Genomic DNA, 17,960 nt, shown 5'->3' with positions numbered 1-17,960 from the left:
ATATACCATCAACAATCTGATTTTAAAACCACAGAAATTAAGAAATCCCGACAAATATTAGAGCAATTAGATTGCATTTTTTATTTAAATCATAGCCAGAGAAAAACACAAATTTCAGATGTGTCAATGCGTTTGGATATATAAACATAGGTATATTGGAAGTATAATAGCATTGATAACAATGTTATTCTCAGAACATACAAACAAAAAAGATTACATGGATCATAAACTGGATTATCACTTCTGCCATGTTCACGTGAAGTATAAAGGACTGTGACTGCATACAAATAGATTATATGGATTAACATTTGATTTTGACATACAAACATACTGTATATACCGGTTTGTATACATCTAGATATAGTTTTAGATGATCTTTTTTGTCTTTCCACAAATGGAAATATCTTTATCTACTTCCCTTTTAAGTGAATGATAATACAAAAAGAAATCATACATTGGGCATATATTTTTAGAAGATGGTAGAAATAATGGCATTCTTGTAAAAACTGCAAGTACTTGTATGAAAGTACAAAAATACTTCCATAATGAACTATCAGTTCCATCACCATAGATAAAAGTATATTAATGATATTTGAATGGAAGTGCAGGAAGAATAAAATAACAAGAGAATCGTTCTCTTTTCATGTTCTCTCTTCCGACTGTAAAACCATCATTGTGATGGACAGACGAATACTTGAGTACAGTTTTACATACGCATCCTACACAATTCAGGGTTAGGGGCCAGGAAAATTCAAAGAAGTCAGGCAAAAAAAACCAACGTAAACTCCATTCCCCCAAACCGGTTTCATCTACCTCCACCATGTTGTGGCACAGCCTTCCAATTCGATTATTGCTTGTATCCATCAGACTCCATTTTTCCTTTTTTGACCACACCTCCCATTGTCCCTTTCACAACTCTTCAGGAGTTGAGGTGCTCAACTTGAATGGTTGACGTGGCCACGGAGTGACAAAGTTCTTTGTGGGCAGCCAGGTCAGCCACACTGACTGGTTTGTACTGGATGTCACCGGCGGTCACTGTCTTGTACTGGTGGAGGTTGAAGGGGCAGGGCACGCCCTCCGACTGGGAGTAGTTGCCCTGGTTCTGCCCCCCCTGTCCTCCACCACCACCACCACCAACTCTGGGCCCACCGGGCCTCGCTGACCCATTGTCAGCATTCTCCCCGCGCCTCTGACCGCCAGCCTGGCCTTGATTCTGTTGGTTCTGCTGGTTCTGTTGGTTCTGCTGAGCCTGTTGGTTCTGCTGGTTCTGCTGAGCCTGTTGGTTCTGCTGGTTCTGCTGAGCCTGTTGGTTCTGCTGGTTCTGCTGAGCCTGTTGGTTCTGCTGAGCCTGTTGGTTCTGCTGAGCCTGTTGGTTCTGCTGGGCCTGCTGAGCCGCCGCCACCGCTGAGGCTGTGAGCTGGTCAGGGTTGTGTTTCTGCATGTGTTTGACCAGGTACGTCTCCTGAGGTGAGGACGAGGACAGGAAGAACAGGGTTAACAGACAGCGATTACACTCTCAAGCCGGGCACATGTCCTGATGTGGAGGGGACATGACTATAGGATATTGTTCCTTACCGAAGTGTAGGTGCGGTTGCAGAGACCACACGAGTAGAGCTTGGCGTGTTTCACCGTGTGTGTGGATAGGTGCACCTCGAGGGTAGCTGCGTCCGTGTATCCCTTATTACAGTTGGGGCACTTGTAAGGTTTGTCCTTGTTGTGCTGCCGTCGGTGGGACTGAGTGGAAGACACAGCCTGTTAAACAAACTGAACCAAACCAATAGTATTCAAGCAGCGGTGTTCCGTTGCACGGCCAACAGCCTGGGACCATGCGTGACGTGCGCAGCCCAGTGGGCTTTGCTCACCTGTAGGTTGGAGAGTTGTGTGAAGGATTTCTCACAACCCGGATGGATGCACTTATAGGGCCGGTCTCCGGTGTGGATCCTAAACAAAAGTTTTTTTAGTTTTTTTCTTCATCTGACCACAGATTGCCACGGAAACCCAATCCAGGTTATTGACTTACCGGTTGTGCTGCTGCAGGTGGCTGAGCTGTCTGAAGTTCTTTTGGCAGAAGGAGCAGGAGTAGGGTTTCACGCCTGTGTGGATGCGCATGTGTTGGGCCAGGTAGCTTGAGTTGGCAAAGGACTTGGTGCAGTGGGGACACTTGTGGGGCTTGGACTCTGTGTGGTTCCTGGTAGAGGGAATCAATGACAAAAGTGGGTTCATGTGAGGGAAAGAGCTATATCTACATATACAAATACTTTGATTTTGTGCTTAATAGTTAATAGTGTCAAATAAATAAATAGTCAATTTTGGCAACGAAATACAATGACCCCAATTGTGCTTCTTCAATTGAGCCAAACCTAAATATATTGACCCGCATATACACAGGAGCATGTTACATACATTTATGTCACTTGGAATGGACAAGTGCAGTTCACGTAAATGTGAACAAAAATGAGGAACAGAAACACAATTTTACAGAAGAATAGCAGCAGGGGAAGCCAAACATGACAGAGAAAAAAATTAAGCATTTTGATGTCAGTGCTAAGAATAATTCACAGGGACACCAGCCTTGATGAGAATTGTTAAAGTATTACCGATAAAAAAGGTTTTAATGCAAACACAAGGTAAAATTGGCATTCAAAGAAACACAAGTCAGTTTGAGGGCAACATGTTGGAGAATGCGTGTTAAAAAGCATAAGACAGATGCCAGAACATGCTAAGATAATAGGTTAACAGGGAGATCTCAAAGCAAGTTACGTAAACACAAGACACAAGTGCACATGCAAAATGTCATGGAAGCACACGCACGGAAAGAGACCGGCATGATTAACTATGCCTTGTACAAAACAATATGTCAGAACTGAAAGCACTGGAATAGCAACGTGTAGCCTACAATGTGTGCTGAATTACAAGGGGAAAATACTCAAATCGTCAAAGGTTCCAATTTGAATCCCAATGTCCAACACTTTTTCTGAAGGTCTTTGTCAGAAGACAAATGCTCGTCATGCATACTAAGTGAAGACACACACACACACACACACACACGCACGGACGCACGCAATCAGGGTTCTGTGCCTCTATAAAAAGGTGGACTTTGGGGAAGGAGTACGATTTGCGGGCTGATCAGGGGGAGGGAAGTGGAAGAAGGGTAGTTGGATGGTGGGGGTGGGGTTTCTGCAGTACCGTGTGTGCTGCTGTAAGTGACTGAGTTGCCTGAAAGATTTCTGGCAGTAGGAGCAGGTGTAGGGCTTGGCCCCGCTGTGGATGCGGATGTGCTGGGCCAGGTAGCTGGAGTTGGCGAATGACTTGGCGCAGTGGGGACACTTGTGGGGCTTGGCCTCTGTGTGCGACTTGGAGTGGATCTGCATGTCTGACTTACTGAAGAAGGTCGCCGCACACATCCGGCACCTACAGGCGAAGACACACAGAGACGGGAGGGGCAGGATGGAAGGGCGAGGAAGAAAGAGCAGAGGACCCACACACAAACGCAAATACAGACATGGAGAGGGGGCCCATCGAGAAAGTATGGGAAGCGAAGAAGAAGAAGGGGAAAAAAGACAGACAAAAGGTTGGACACGACAACGCAAGGATAGAAAATAACAAATAACAAATATAACAAACAAAGATAAGTGTTGTGAATGACATGAGCAGGGGAAACACAGGGAAGGTTTGAGAGGACTGAAATCAGTGCGAAGCGGAAGATAGGTAGGTGCTCCAAGGGTGAAGGAGAGAACGACACTATAATGGCAGACGACAGGTCATTAAACTAGAAGAGCATGCTGTGTAATGACTGAGGTGGAGGCGAAGGAGGACAGCAATAAGGGTAAGAAAGCACGTGTGAGGCTAGCCTGAAGCGAAAAAAAGAAGAAGCGTTTTACGAAGCAGACGGAACACGCAGAGCATTCTGATGGAAAGCTCAATTAACCAATCAATCAGCTCATTGCTGCCGTGGAGGAGGAGGAGGGGGAGAAGTGTTCTGCCAAACATGCGATGATGCATCAGTGTGTGGAAGTAGTATGTCTGTTTGTGTGTGAGCGTTTTTGTGTGTGTGTGTGTGTGTGTGTGTAAGATGCCAACATCCAGCAGTCCACCGTGCATATATGTAAGCTCTCGCCAGACATCTCTATGTTAAATTGGCCAAACATAGGACGTATGGACACGTGCATGTGTACTCTCATTTCAGAGCTTAAAACATGAGACACACGTGGCTTGCAAAGGAAGTCGTCATTATTTTACATTTTAGAGGGACGTCTTACCTGTATGTTTTGGTGCCATCTTTCGTGCGGTCCTCGTCCTCGTTTGACAGGTCGTAGGGGTCTCCATGGTGCTGCAAAGACATAACCCAATAAGATCCATGTCATTGTAGGACATCATTTAGTAGTTGTATTGCATTCAGGTGTACGACTACAAAATGTCTGCATGTATACATCTCTTTTGATTAAAAAAAACATTTTTACCTGACCAGTAGCCGAAAGATGTGCCAGTATGAGGGTTTCGTTGGGATGTCCAGCACCACCACCTATTCTAGGCACCGACATTGTTACCTTCTTCTTCCTCCCTCGTTTTGAAGGGGTTGGCATGACTACGACGTGGGACGTTTCGTCCCCATCCTTTTTGTCTAATGGAATTTCAACAACAGAAGGGTTAGAAACACACAACCCCAAACAGGAAACAATGCAATGTTTCCATGAAATTTGGCCACGTCAATTAACAGACATGTATACTGTACTACCAGGTTCTAATTGTATCTTAAAAAGGGTTGTGTGTAGGATTTGCTAGAATCTAGCAATGAGGATGCAGATTGCAGGCCACTTAATAACCCCCCCACCCATCCCTTACCAACGATGTGGGGAGAAGCTACGGCCTACTGTACTGGCCTGTACAGGTATAAAGTGTTCTAGGGTTACAAAAACAACAATTCTGATTTTCATGGGATTATATAATAATTAAACAAACTGATGAATAATATATTCCCTTTCAGCCGAGTCGATTCTGCTAGATGCCACTTAATACACACTGGACCTTTAAAATATGTCAAAAATATAATAAGTGGTCATTAATTAATACAAAAATGCTATGGGATGATGCTTCTTGTCCTTATTGTCAATGCAGAAAGCAACGCAAAGCAGTTTGTTGACATTCCAATGTCCCAGCTGTCTGTGTGTATGTGATGAAATATTTTGAGGACATGTCGGCCACCAAATAATTGATTTAATTTTAGAGCATGATCATGGGAAAGTATGGGCGCAAAGTTACCAAGAATACATTCAGTGAGACAATAGTTGTGAATTGGCGGGAGAGGCAAAGTTAAACTCAAATTAACTGGCTGAAGTGGATATGTCTACAAGTCTACAAGCATGGCTGCAAGACAGTTGAAGGAATCAACACAACTAAGAAGTCAGTCGATTGGCATGGCCTTTGTATCAGACTTCGTGGCTACGGTGGCAATGCAAATGCCAACTCACTTAACATTCAGTCAGAGAGGAAAGAAGGCATGAAGAATGTATACAATACCTTTAAAATTGACTAGTTATTATATAAACAAGGTTAATAATTTTTTTATAGAATTGTATATTATTGTTATGATTGATATTTCCACGCCAGTTATTGTCCTTATTGTCAGTGCAGGAAGCAACGCAATGCAGTTTTTCTACATAATTCAAATGAGTCCCAGCTGTATGTGTGAATCTGTGTGTTTGCGTGTGTTGGTTACCTGCATTGGCAGCATGTAGAGCTGACACTATCATGGTGGTGGTTGGATGGCCAGAGACAAAGGACTGTGAGGAGGTGGGGGAGACCAGTGTTCCCTGAGGGGTGGTGATAACCAGACCCGCTAACGGGGAAAACCAGAGAATCAACTGTCAGTACTGCCCACGAGAGCCTAGGAGTGTGTTGACATGCAAGTTACACATGAATAATAAGTTTAAGGTAACAAAAACGTAATTGTTAACGTGTTTACATGCTGTCTGGAAATGTGATGACAGGTCAATCTAAATATTATCAGGGTGCCAAGCACAAAGTGCGCAGGCAACCTATTGTAATTGTTTGTGTTTTTATTATTATTATTATTATTATTCCGCCATGTTTGACTTACACAGCCTAAACCGTTTGCACGCTTTTTATGAAACTTACTACAGCTGTAGAGACTGGCTCATGATTAAAAGAGCAAATACTGCACTAATTGGCCCTAAGGTGGCGCTATAGCAACAGTCCAAAAATGTACATATCTCATAACTGCTTTGAGTAGTGTCATGAAACTTTGTTCACACATGCATAACCTCATGTTGAACATATACGCCGCAAGAACCTATTACTTTTTTTGGATAGATCTCTGACTATCTCGAACTTTGATAAAAACACTCAATTCCCTAATGATCCTAGGTATTTTCACTTAAGACAAAAATCCTTTAGCACATAACAGCTTAGGACCAATGTCTTCAATCTGACATAAAGGGACGTCTGTAAAATAAAGATTAAAGCACCCAGGAGCAATTGACTTCTAAAAAGGCTGTGGTTTAAAACGCGTGAAGACTTAAATGCTTATATCAACATTAAAATGGACTCCAATGATCATGAGTCCAATACAAAAGTTGTTCAGAATCTAATTCTGAACAAGATAGACTCAACATATTTCCAATTAGGGCGTGGCATAGAAATGGGCATGGCATGAAAAAATCACCACAGTTCATAGACAGAATGTTTGATTTGAGCGGGACCAAATTAGTGGATGTTGGGGACCAAAGGTCCAACTGCTCAAGTAAAATGGGCATGTTGAGAAAACAACATGGCCGACAGAGGCTCAAAATCCTCCAAAATTAACTTAATGCCAAAAGACAAGGTTAACTTAAACCAATCATCAAAATGATATATCCGGCAATAGGGAGCGGTAAAACAATTAACTGAAAATGCAACCTCTCCAAATTGTACCCAGATCAGGCGAGAGGGGGAGCTAAATGCAGACAGACCTATTTTCTGACCTTTTTCTTCTACAGTCATGAAATCCTGTAGACATTTGTATCTACTCATGTTGAGCAAATGTTCCTAGGAAACCCAGAAACTGTAACCAAATGGCGGCTGGCCGTCCAAATTAGCCCAATCAATGATAGGTGACTAAAGGCGGGGTTAACTTGAGTTAATCATCACCAAACTTTGGTTATTTAAAGAAGCATAGGTCAAGGTTAACCAGGCTAAAGTTCATCAAAATAGGATTATAGGGGGCGCTAAAGCAATCAATTGAAACTTTAAGGAATCATAACTCCTCAGCCTTTTGACTTACGGTTATGACATTTTGTTCGCCCATCAACAGATCCAAGCTGAGGCTATTCCGACATTGTCAAGCGTATGCAAACAAAAAAGGTCTTAATGGTCTGCGTCAGGGTCTTTATGGTGCGTCAGGGTCTTTATGTTTTGTCAGGGTCTTAATGGTCTGACAGGGTCTTAATGGTCGGCTTTAGGCTTGGCACCCGTCAAATGCTGCATGCAGCTTTAATTTTGGTTTGATTTGTTACGCCTTGTTCACAATACATGCGTCCGTCGACGGATCTCATTGACTATGCATGGGACGCTCGCGAAATGCATTGTGGGTCCATCCGTCCATTATGCTCCGTGGCCTGCATCAAAAAGTTGAGGAATGTTCACCTTTTCAGGCAGCGGCGGATCCGTCGGTGGTTATGCAAATACATGCCACGCGTTTCCTGGATCCATTTTGCAATAACAAGTAGGAAGAAGCAGGAAAAATCCAGCCGTTATATTTTTTTAAAGAAAAGTGGAATGATAGGATTGTTTTTAGCCACCTGTTTGTGTCATCTTTTGTATTTATATCCACACATCGGCTTTGTAGCGGGAAGCGATTTGATTGGCTGCAGTATGCGTCTACAGAGACTAGTCCCCTATACGTCAGACACGCCCTCGGTCATCCGTTGACGGACGCATGCAGTGTGAACAAGGCGTTATCGCGCCTGGCGTCTCACTGTGGTTGGTTAGCTTCGGTCACATTTCCGCTGATTATTAATCAAGAATGGGTAATCTTTCTTCAATAGACTGAGGGATTTTGATCCAACTATGTGTAACAATCTCCATGCTATACGCCACCTCGGTGGCTGTCACACTCCACCTAGGTGGCTTTTACAGGACTCCTCCATAACAAGGACACAGGGTGGTAGTGGAGGATCCAGTTCATTGCCAAAGTTGAGTATAATGATACAGTGCAGGAGGTGTAATGACTGCCGTGCTGTAGATCTTCCCGAGTGCATGTGGAGATGGCTGGTTGAACCTGTGCACATTGATTAGTCAATGCATAACAGGTGTGCAGCCTCCCCCAGCCCCAGAGTCTAATCAGTCTGACTGAGGCCAGCAGAGGCTGCTTAAACCGGCCATCATCCAGACACTCCACACTATGTTTCCCATTTATTTTGCTGATGTGCAATAAATACTCTATGTGAATCCAAAACCTATTTTGCTTAACTTAATACCGTTATTGAGCAAAAACATGAGATGCATCGCCTTTCATACCCAGGTAAACATATTACATGACACATTCATCACATGTCCTGTGAGAGGAGTGAAACTCACCAGCAGTCATGAGGCCCCCGGACGGGACGGGGACCACTGTGATGTTCTGGGTGCTGTGAGGCGTGTGGAGGTGTCCCCCGCCCTGCCCCACTCCATCTTTAGGACCAGGGATGGCGAGCACAGCGGTCTGATAGTGGGAGGACGGAGGGAAGGAACCACCCTTCTCCGATTGCTCCTTCATCTTGTTAAGGAACATCGCATTCTCAATCTGTATGCACAAATATTACGGGGATGTTAATGACAAACACTCATGACATTGATGATGTGTAGATGCCATTCTGGAAAAAGTGATGCTTTAAAATCATATAAGCAATGTATCTGGTAAGATTATGTAATAGTTTAGTATATACACAACTATTTTCTTCTTCAGCTTACCTGTCCTTGCACGGTGGGAATAGGAGACCAGAAGTAGGACGAATTGAAGTGAGAGTCTTCCATCATTTCTGAAACAGGAACACAAACATACACTTGTCTTTATTTCCAACCAAAAACTATGTAAACTCATTAAATATGGGCATGTCAACCACACCAAAAACAACAACCACCTCAACTACAACCTTAAATTGTTCATTTGTGGGCAAAGAATAAACGTGCTTATTCAATGTGAATGCTCAAAGTGCGAGTGTTGTGACAATTGCCTGTGCCAAATATCTATGTTTATGTGTAACACATATACATTAGTACAATACTAATATATTGCAAATAGAAAAATTGGCGCTATGGATACCTTACATTCACTACAGCTAAAATAGTGAACAGGGGAATGTGCACTACCATACAACCGCTCTGTAATACATTAATACATTTTTTTGTCTCCCGTCGTTGTGTAATATAGCAAGCGGCTTCGAAATACAAGGGAGAAGCGAAACAAAATGCACTTGAGTGTTTACAATAAGCTATGGTCCTCGACACCATTTCGACTGCATGAGTCCTATATATACGTGCTAGATAGCAGACATTGTTAATTAAACGTTTGGCCGAGGGCTATAAGCGCCTCTCTGGCGCGCTCTTGCTTAGAAAAGAATAACAAGCAAAGAAAAAAAGCTGAACGATAAAAAAACCAAAGAGATGATGCAGAAAAAACCAAAAGACAATCTCACAGACTTCCGGCTGTCGAGACGGGGTGGAGAGTGGCTGGAGCAAGTCCTGCAATTTGGCACAAAATACTATCACTGCATGAGAAATATTGGTATTTACCGCTAATGGTCACTCCGTCCCCCTTCCCGGAGTTCCCGAAAACGTGAATAAATTGAAATCTGTTTAAAAATCGGTGTAATTTCAGCAGATCGGCGAGTTTTTTTTCCCCTTCGATTTTTTTTATTTTTTTTCTTTCTCGTGGAGCAGCTGGTTTGGTCTGCGCTCCACTTCCGCTGACTGAGGTCGCAGCACAAAAGAATGTGCGGACGTGTGTACGTCATTTCCGGCAAGTGAGGTCAAAGATGTGGCCCAAAATCAAGACGTACGCTTTGATTGGTCATTAGTTTAGGAATTCCAACACAGGATCGTACACCTTTACAAATTGTGAGTGGCTGTACGAATTGTATTTCGACTATATCTTATTTAATCTATGGCTAATCAGAAGAGCTATCGAAGGGATCCACGGTTGTTCTGAACCACTACATTTTCTTTATTTATAAACGCTCTATATCATGTATTTGTGACAGTTTATGATCAATACAGTTGAAATAATACAAATACATAAAAAAATAAACGCAGGTACTATTCTAGTGTATTTCCTGGTCAGCCCGCGGGGTGTCGCTGTAGGGCAGTTTTGGCCCACCTTCCACATCCGGCCACAGTCGGCGACACGTCGCTCTCCTTCGGAGCCTGATCTGTGTTTACATCTCACTCGGAGACTCCTTTATTGACATACAATGTTTTAGTACTTGCAGGGGTGGAATTAATCTCATATTCAAAAACAGTCTGCAAAAATACTCGTGGTTGTGGTTTGTAGTAAAAACAAGGTGTCCAAATGGGAGAGGTGAGGAAGTTACAGAAGAAGTTGAGACAGATTGAGAATTTGGAGATCAAAATCAGTCTTGCCCCCGAAGAAAGATTTAAGGTACAGATATATCTGCTTCTTTCAATCTCTGCTCGTCTTTAAACTCGAATAAATGTTCAATACAACCCCCCCCCCCCCCCCCCCCCGGCTCACACATCTCTAGCCATTATTTTACAGGGAAACGTTGGCGAATCGAGCTCTATGAATTCCTTTATTCCGCTTGACAACAGACACGTAACTATATACCCACCAGCCAATGAGATGGTGTCTTCTCCTTTCGTGATTTGATCAAGAAACAGAAATCCTTTAGAATGAATACCTCTGAATTCTGGTTCAGTGAGCCCGTTTCCCCACAGGCCCATAGGCAATAATGAAACAAGACAGTGTTTGGCTAATGGGATGTTGGGGTTTGTCAAATTTAAATGGGAGCTCTTCAAGAAAAATAAAACGACACCAACTGGGCTACAACTCAAATAAGATCTCGATCTCGTCAATGTGGGAAAGTGAAAGATTGAATCACTTCTGGATTGTAGATCTGGGTCATTTCTCATCTCCACAGGTATTAAAGAGTCTGGAAGACTCCCGCTGCCGACAGTGCACCAACAGTGACATTTGGATCCGTAGGGAATGATCTAAATTATAAATGCACGCATAGAGAGTCATTTTTTGACTATTTAGTCATTTAACTCTGTTATCCAAAGCGATTTGGTGACTTCAGATGTGTTATTAGGCTCTTGTTCAAGGTTGCCTAGAGGGGGTCTACTGGTATTGGGAATCGAACCCAGTACATTCCTGCTGTGATTCAACACCCTGGCTGCTACACTAAAACGCTTTTACTAAAATGTAATAAAATATATATTTTAAAAAAACAAGCTATGAAATTAATATTTACTGACTCACTGACGTCCACTTCCACTTCTGCCATTGGCTTGAGGAGAACCAGGATGCTTGCTGTATCCAAAAGGAATGGCCGAAATATGATTTGGATGTTTTCCTAATTTAAATCACAGTGCTGCTACATTTGAAGTAGGACTATATTATGTGTTCTGAGGGCCTGTTTATTCACACGGTAATAACAGGGACTGGCGTGCCCCCGGATGACACCTCTTCCCCCTCAGTCTCCTACAAATTGACTTTGGCACCATACTTGAGGAAAGTCTCGTGCATATTCCAATATTCACGTCTTGCACTCAAAGTTAACTTTTTCAAATCTGATAGCAATTGCCTTCGACTTAATACCTCAATCACCCAATTTTGAAATGGAATAGCAATATGCAATATCTATTTGCAAGTTGCACACATAGCATGCATGAAGAACTGAACTCAGGGTTTTTGCTATGCATGTAAACAACTTATTGGAGCCTGTGCCTTGTGGTTTACCACCAGTCTGCTCTCTCCCCCTCGCTCTCTGTCGCTCTCCCCTCCACTCAGATCTCCAGGAAGGCGGAGCTGCGTTCCAGATTGGCTGAGCTCCTGCTGCAGCAGTCTGGCCCGCAGCACACTCTGGGGACCGCGGCAGAAGGAAACAAGGAGAAGATGAAAAGACAAGTGTAAGGAAGTCATACTGGCTGGGGGGCGGGTGGGTGGGGAGGGGGGCGGGTGGGTGGGTGGGGAGAGAGGCGTCACTCTTCACAAGATGTTAGGTTTGCTTTGAAGACTTTGATATGTGTGTGTTTTTATTTGTGTGTCTCGCCCATACACGGTGGAGGTCAATTGCTGTCAAATGTAAACAAGTACATACATTTATTGTCTGCAGCCCACCTGGAGGCGTCCTCGAGCAAGTTCATGTTGCCCTATGTGCACATCTCAAGGAATCCTGCAAAGTTAAGCATGTATATCAAAACTGTGAAACTAAAATCATCTTTAGCAATCAGTCCATGACAAGTAACCTAACCACCTTCATGGCACAAGTTTCCCCCGACCACAGGTGCATGTGTGTGTGTGTGTGTGTGTGTGTGTGTGTGTGTGTGTTTGTGCGCTGGCGCTCCTACCCACTCACTGTATCCAGTTTGCATGCTAATGCCTCACTCTGCTGTTTGTGCGCTGGCGCAGAGAGGACGCCCCAGAGGACCTTCCATCACAGACGCCCACCGCCTCCAAGATCCCAAAGGGAGAGGGGCAGCTGAAAGCCCCGGCCGCACCAGCGCAGCAGAGTGCCAGCCAGAGGCAGACGGCACCGGGGAGGGATGGGGATGGTGGAGCGCGGGGGACGCGGCCAGACAAGGGGCCACGGGGGACCAGGGTGCCGGATCCCCAACCGCCGGCGGCAGGGTCACACGCCGGACCAACGACGCCGACCGCGGACGCCGAAAACCAGCCTCAAGCCGAGCTACAAGGTGGGCCCCTTGGGAAAGGATAGCTGGAGTGGTGGTCAATACATTCCACCCTGATAAAGGAGTTGTATAGCCGGCAATGAGAGGTGGGAGTCCAATTATCAGACCAAGCGATTGGAGCAAATTAGCTGCTTTTCTGATTTGAACATGTAGGCCTTGAGGGAGGCACCAGAGCTAATAAGCTTTCCTAGCAGGCAGCGTTAAAACCAACAGACAACGCTGGCTTCCCCGGGGACCAGACCCATGTGAGCAAAACGAACGCCGTGCTTCGTAGCAGTGGGCTAATCCATATTGGAAGAGCTCTGGTGTTAGCGTAGCTTAGGCGCCCGATGAGTCAAGATTGCTAATTGAGGAAATTATTTATGTTGATTCTCTCTTTACTCTAGACACAGAGTTGGCCTCCCTGAAAGCGACCTGGGAGAAGGCCAAGTTTCGCTTAAGACTATTGGAGGGTCACACCGACATAGTAACCTGCGTGGTTGCTATTGACAACATGGTGATCTCTGGAAGGTAGGCCTGCCGGGGTCTTGGTATACATAATGGATCTGCAGGCTGAATAATTCAGTTAATTGCTCTTTTGATATGCTCACTTGCTCACCCTCTTTAAGTCTATCTCACTCTCTCGTGGCTCTTATTTGCTTTCATCAAGCTCTCATCTCTTCCTGCTCTCTCCGTCTCTCCTCCTTTTTCCCAATTGCATTTTGCTCACTTGTTTTTGTTTTGCTCCTAATTGTAAATAGCTTGTTTACCTAGTTTGCGCATTTGAGTTTTCGTACCCACTCTTTTGTCAATTAATTATCATCTCACTCACTCACTTACCCCTCTCAGTCAATCTCTCTCTATATGTTTACCCCTCTCAGTCAATCTCTCTCTATATGTTTACCCCTCTGTCAATCTCTCTCTATATGTTTACCCCTCTCAGTCAATCTCTCTCTATATGTTTACCCCTCTCAGTCAATCTCTCTCTATATGTTTACCCCTCTCCGTCACTCTCTATATGTTCATCCCTCTCAGTCACTCTCTCTCTATATGTTTACCCCTCTCACTCTCTCTCTCTCTATATCTTTACCCATCTCACTCTCTCTCTATATGTTAACCACTCTCAGTCACCCTCTCTATATGTTTACCCCTCTCAGTCAGTCTCTCTATATTTGTTTATCGCTCTCACTTTCTCTCTATATGTTACCCCTCTCAGTCACTCACTCTCTCCATGTTTACCCCTCTGAGTCACTCTCTCTATACATTCACCCCTCTCACTCTCTCTCTATATCTCTCACTCTCTATCTTCACCTCTCTCACTCTCTCTCTATATGTTACCCCTCTGGGTCACTCTCTGTTCACCCCTCTCACACTCTCTCTATATGTTACCCCTCTCACTCTCTCTCTATATGTCACCCCTCTGACTCTCTCTATGTTGACCTCTCTCACTCTCTCTATGTTCACCCCTCTCACTCTCTCTCTATGTTCACCCCTCTCACTCTCTCTCTATATGTCACCCCTCTCACTCTCTATCTGTCACCCCTCTCACTCTCTATATGTCACCCCTCTCACTCTCTATCTGTTACCCCTCTCACTCTCTCTCTATCTGTTACCCCTCTCACTCTCTCTCTATCTGTCACCCCTCTCACTCTCTCTCTATGTTCACCCCTCTCACTCTCTCTCTATATGTCACCCCTCTCACTCTCTCTCTATGTTCACCCCTCTCACTCTCTCTCTATATGTCACCCCTCTCACTCTCTCTCTATGTTCACCCCTCTCACTCTCTCTCTATCTGTTACCCCTCTCACTCTCTCTCTATCTGTTACCCCTCTCACTCTCTATATGTCACCCCTCTCACTCTCTATCTGTTACCCCTCTCACTCTCTCTCTATATGTCACCCCTCTCACTCTCTATGTTCACCCCTCTCACTCTCTCTCTATATGTCACCCCTCTCACTCTCTATGTTCACCCCTCTCACTCTCTCTCTATATGTCACCCCTCTCACTCTCTCTCTATATGTCACCCCTCTCACTCTCTATGTTCACCCCTCTCACTCTCTCTCTATCTGTCACCCCTCTCAGTCGGGACACCACAGTGAAGGTGTGGCACGTCCCGACGGCCACCGAGCAGAGGAACCTGGGAGGACACAGCGGCGGGGTCACCTGTCTGTCAGCCCCTCCCCCGGAGTACTGCGGGAAGCTAGGTGAGACACACACAATCACACGCGCACGCACACACACACACACACACACACACACACACACAGACACACAGACACACACGCACACACACACACACACACACACACACACACACACACACACACGCGCACACACACACACAGACACACAGACACACACGCACGCACACACACACAGCCTAGGGATGAGTAATGGCCACCGGCTTGTCGTGTTATATAATTATAGCAGTAGTTCATCAAATGAGCCCCCACAGAGCGGGAACCCCGGGGAGCCGTCTGTCTGTCTGGAAGTATGTGGAGGAGCATGCATTTCATCCCCTCAACTCCACTACATTTATTAAACCTCTCTGTCTCAATCTCCTCTTACTGCACCCCCCTTCTGTATTTTTCCAACACCTCCTCCCCTCTGCTGAGGCACCTGATGTGAAAAGAGAGTGTAAAAACAATACAGCTGCTAAGAACTGCAACCCTTAATTAGCATGAGGGCTACCGTTAGCCTGATAATGATCTGGCATTTGGAGAAAAGATGGTTTCTAGAACACCTCCTCCCACCGTCGATTATGCAATCAATACTGCCCATGATTAGACAGTATAGATGAGACACCACTTTTTGTGTACGTACGTGTGTGTGTGTGTGTTTGTGTGTGTCTGTATGTCGGTCTGTGGGTTTCTGTGTGTGTGTGTATGTCGGTCTGAGGGTTTCTGTGTGTGTGTGTGTTGGTTTGTGGGTTTCTGTGTGTGTGTATGTCGGTCTGAGGGTTTCTGTGTGTGTGTGTGTGTGTGTTGGTTTGTGGGTTCCTGTGTGTGTGTGTGATTGTGGGTTTCTGTATGTGGGCGGGTTAGTAGCGGGGCCTTCTTACAAGAAATCAAAGTAATCAAAAGGTGTGGGCGCCAGAAAGTCGTAATCACATCAATTGTTTTAATATCCTGGTTAGCTCACACCTGGCCTCAACTACGACAGAGCAAGCATGAACAACATATTCATTTAACAGATAAACAGCAGATAAGTCCCCAAATAAAGGAAAAGACAGGAGTGCATTCTGTATGTTTATGTGGGTTATTGGGGTAAGGCCAATGCCCAAATGGACTGATAATCTCAGTGTGGTGTGTGTTTGTTGAGCTGAAGGTGAGTTGGGGTATGGAGAATGGAGGTGTGTGGCTGAATGTCATGAACAGGAGTAGGTTTGTTTCTGCTTGGGGGGCTTGTTTCGTGTTGGGGGAGCTTCAAAAAGCAGGTCAATGCACTATATACACGTCTCTTCCACGTGGTCTTTTAAAGAAAGTGTTGTAGTGAAGTGAAATGTATTTTGGTTCGTTTGCAATGGCTACTATGAATGCTTGTTGTGATCTCGGGCCTATTTCAAGGAGCACTAGGATGTGTTTAAGCTTATCCAGAAGTCTGATTTAAGCCAGTGCTTCCCCGAACTGTCAGGGTCTTCGGTCTCATCAGAGCCGATTTCAGTCTTCAGAAACAAGTTGACTCAATCTCCGATGGATTGAACCTGAAAATGCGTGTTGATGAAAAGCTTCAAAGCCAGCGTCTATCGAACCCTGGAACCGTGATTGATCAGGGACTTCCCAAGACGTCGCTGCTGTTTCAGTGCTTTTATTGGTTGAAGTCTAGTCGCTTCATTTGCAATATGTCACCATAGTTGAAGCGTTTGTCAGACAGTGATTTTAATGGGTCATAAAAATGTCAAAATGTGCAAATAATAGTATATGAATCCATATATTTTGGAAGAAAGGTCAAGATCTAGTTTAGTATACAGCCTACTGTAGTGACAAACTTTGAATATGCCTCTATTTGCATTACAAAACAATGTTAATCTAGTGTATTAATAATTCATATTAATATTAATACTTCATCTTGGCCTAATCTCCCGTGGTTTTGTCCTGCGACCTGTGACAGAGTGCGTCAAAAATGCGTCAAAAATTTGAATATATATATAAATTAATTACTTAAATAGCCTATTGTAGGCATGGGTTAACAGTCTTGCAGTCAGTAGTATTTAGTGGCATCTTGTGGAACGGACTTGGCAAAAATATGATGTGACTTTATGTTTTAATTTGTGTATAGTCCCATGAAAATAAGCATCATTGTGTTTTTGTTGCCCTAGAATGATAACTTTATATCTTCATAGATAGCGGGTCTTCCTCCACAGAGCCACGATATTGTACCGCCTTGCTCCTACACTAGCCCAGATCGTACAAACCGCTCTAGAGAGGACGTCTTAAATATTTTAAATCATAATTTCTATTTTACTTTAGCTATGACCTATAGTTTAACAGAAGTGATGACTAAACGCAAATTCTAACTCTATCAAGGAACCTTCTTCATTGAAACCTGGCTATTCGATGCTGTCGTAGACAATGACATTATTCTGGATTATTACACAGCTTTATTGAAAACTAAATTCTGTTTGATTGGTCAATTATGGCATTCTGTGGTCAGTTATTTCTGAATAGCAGACCACTGCTATTAATAACAGACCGTAGCGATGGAAAATATATTTTTAAATCAATAAACAATAAAGACTTTTTTATATTTTGTGTTAAATTATTCATTTATTTAGTGACTAGCCGTGTAATAATCTGGATACAGCAGTCTAGTCCTTCTTGCCAAATAAAACCTGATGATTCAAGGCCTACATACTGGCACCTTACAGGCAGGCCAACTAAGAGGACCCTTAGGTTGTATGAAAGGTAGAGTTGAGGGGAGGATTCAGTTGTTTGCAATCCATCCTATTTGGCCAAAGGAAAAATGCTTGGAATACAACAGTTTTGGATTCAACCATATCGCCCCTTTCGTTCTCATTGTCTCTACCAAAGAGATGATGGAAAGAAGTAGGAATTGCAGCCTTGGGCAGAGTT

General features: G+C 44.1%; 2 protein-coding genes across 6 annotated transcripts; one reads left to right on the top strand and one right to left on the bottom strand.

Moving 5' to 3' along the window:
• Positions 1-57: 57 nt before the first annotated feature.
• Positions 58-9,950, bottom strand: znf384b (zinc finger protein 384 b). 5 transcript variants are annotated; one of them, XM_060064086.1, is made up of 12 exons: positions 9,772-9,950; positions 8,950-9,017; positions 8,575-8,782; positions 5,717-5,836; positions 4,461-4,621; positions 4,260-4,330; positions 3,187-3,411; positions 2,021-2,188; positions 1,863-1,941; positions 1,576-1,734; positions 1,331-1,462; positions 58-1,276 (listed from the first exon to the last, which is right to left on the bottom strand). In XM_060064086.1, the coding sequence occupies exons 2-12, from the start codon at positions 9,013-9,015 to the stop codon at positions 920-922; spliced, it is 1,746 nt and encodes a 581-aa protein (XP_059920069.1). In that variant the 5' UTR covers positions 9,016-9,017; positions 9,772-9,950; the 3' UTR covers positions 58-919. The 5 variants fall into 5 exon arrangements, with proteins under 5 accessions (XP_059920069.1, XP_059920065.1, XP_059920066.1 ...); XM_060064082.1 differs by having other exon boundaries at positions 58-1,462; XM_060064083.1 differs by lacking the exon at positions 9,772-9,950 and adding an exon at positions 9,675-9,744 and having other exon boundaries at positions 58-1,462.
• Positions 9,951-10,347: 397 nt separating this feature from the next.
• Positions 10,348-15,445, top strand: si:ch211-154o6.3 (uncharacterized protein LOC563854 homolog). Its single transcript, XM_060064088.1, has 5 exons — positions 10,348-10,636; positions 12,008-12,126; positions 12,629-12,912; positions 13,296-13,419; positions 14,971-15,445. The coding sequence occupies exons 1-5, from the start codon at positions 10,547-10,549 to the stop codon at positions 15,428-15,430; spliced, it is 1,077 nt and encodes a 358-aa protein (XP_059920071.1). The 5' UTR covers positions 10,348-10,546; the 3' UTR covers positions 15,431-15,445.
• The last annotated feature ends 2,515 nt before the right edge of the window (positions 15,446-17,960 follow it).

Source organism: Gadus macrocephalus, chromosome 11 (assembly GCF_031168955.1).
Source record: "Gadus macrocephalus chromosome 11, ASM3116895v1".
Classification (NCBI taxonomy): domain Eukaryota; kingdom Metazoa; phylum Chordata; class Actinopteri; order Gadiformes; family Gadidae; genus Gadus; species Gadus macrocephalus.
The sequence above is the reverse complement of the archived record's forward strand: the minus strand, read 5'-3'. Positions and strand labels throughout refer to the sequence as shown.

Bases quoted from the DNA above. Each gene is read 5' to 3' on its own strand.
- znf384b (XM_060064082.1), bottom strand. From the start codon at position 9,015: ATGATGGAAGACTCTCACTTCAATTCGTCCTACTTCTGGTCTCCTATT. The intron at 8,783-8,949 runs GTAAGCTGAAGA...TTGTGCATACAG, and splicing joins TTCCCACCGTGCAAGGACAG to ATTGAGAATGCGATGTTCCT. The intron at 1,942-2,020 runs GTAAGTCAATAA...ACTTTTGTTTAG, and splicing joins CACCTGCAGCAGCACAACCG to GATCCACACCGGAGACCGGC.
- si:ch211-154o6.3 (XM_060064088.1), top strand. From the start codon at position 10,547: ATGGGAGAGGTGAGGAAGTTACAGAAGAAGTTGAGACAGATTGAGAAT. The intron at 10,637-12,007 runs GTACAGATATAT...CCCTCCACTCAG, and splicing joins CCCCCGAAGAAAGATTTAAG to ATCTCCAGGAAGGCGGAGCT. The intron at 12,127-12,628 runs GTAAGGAAGTCA...GCGCTGGCGCAG, and splicing joins GAGAAGATGAAAAGACAAGT to AGAGGACGCCCCAGAGGACC.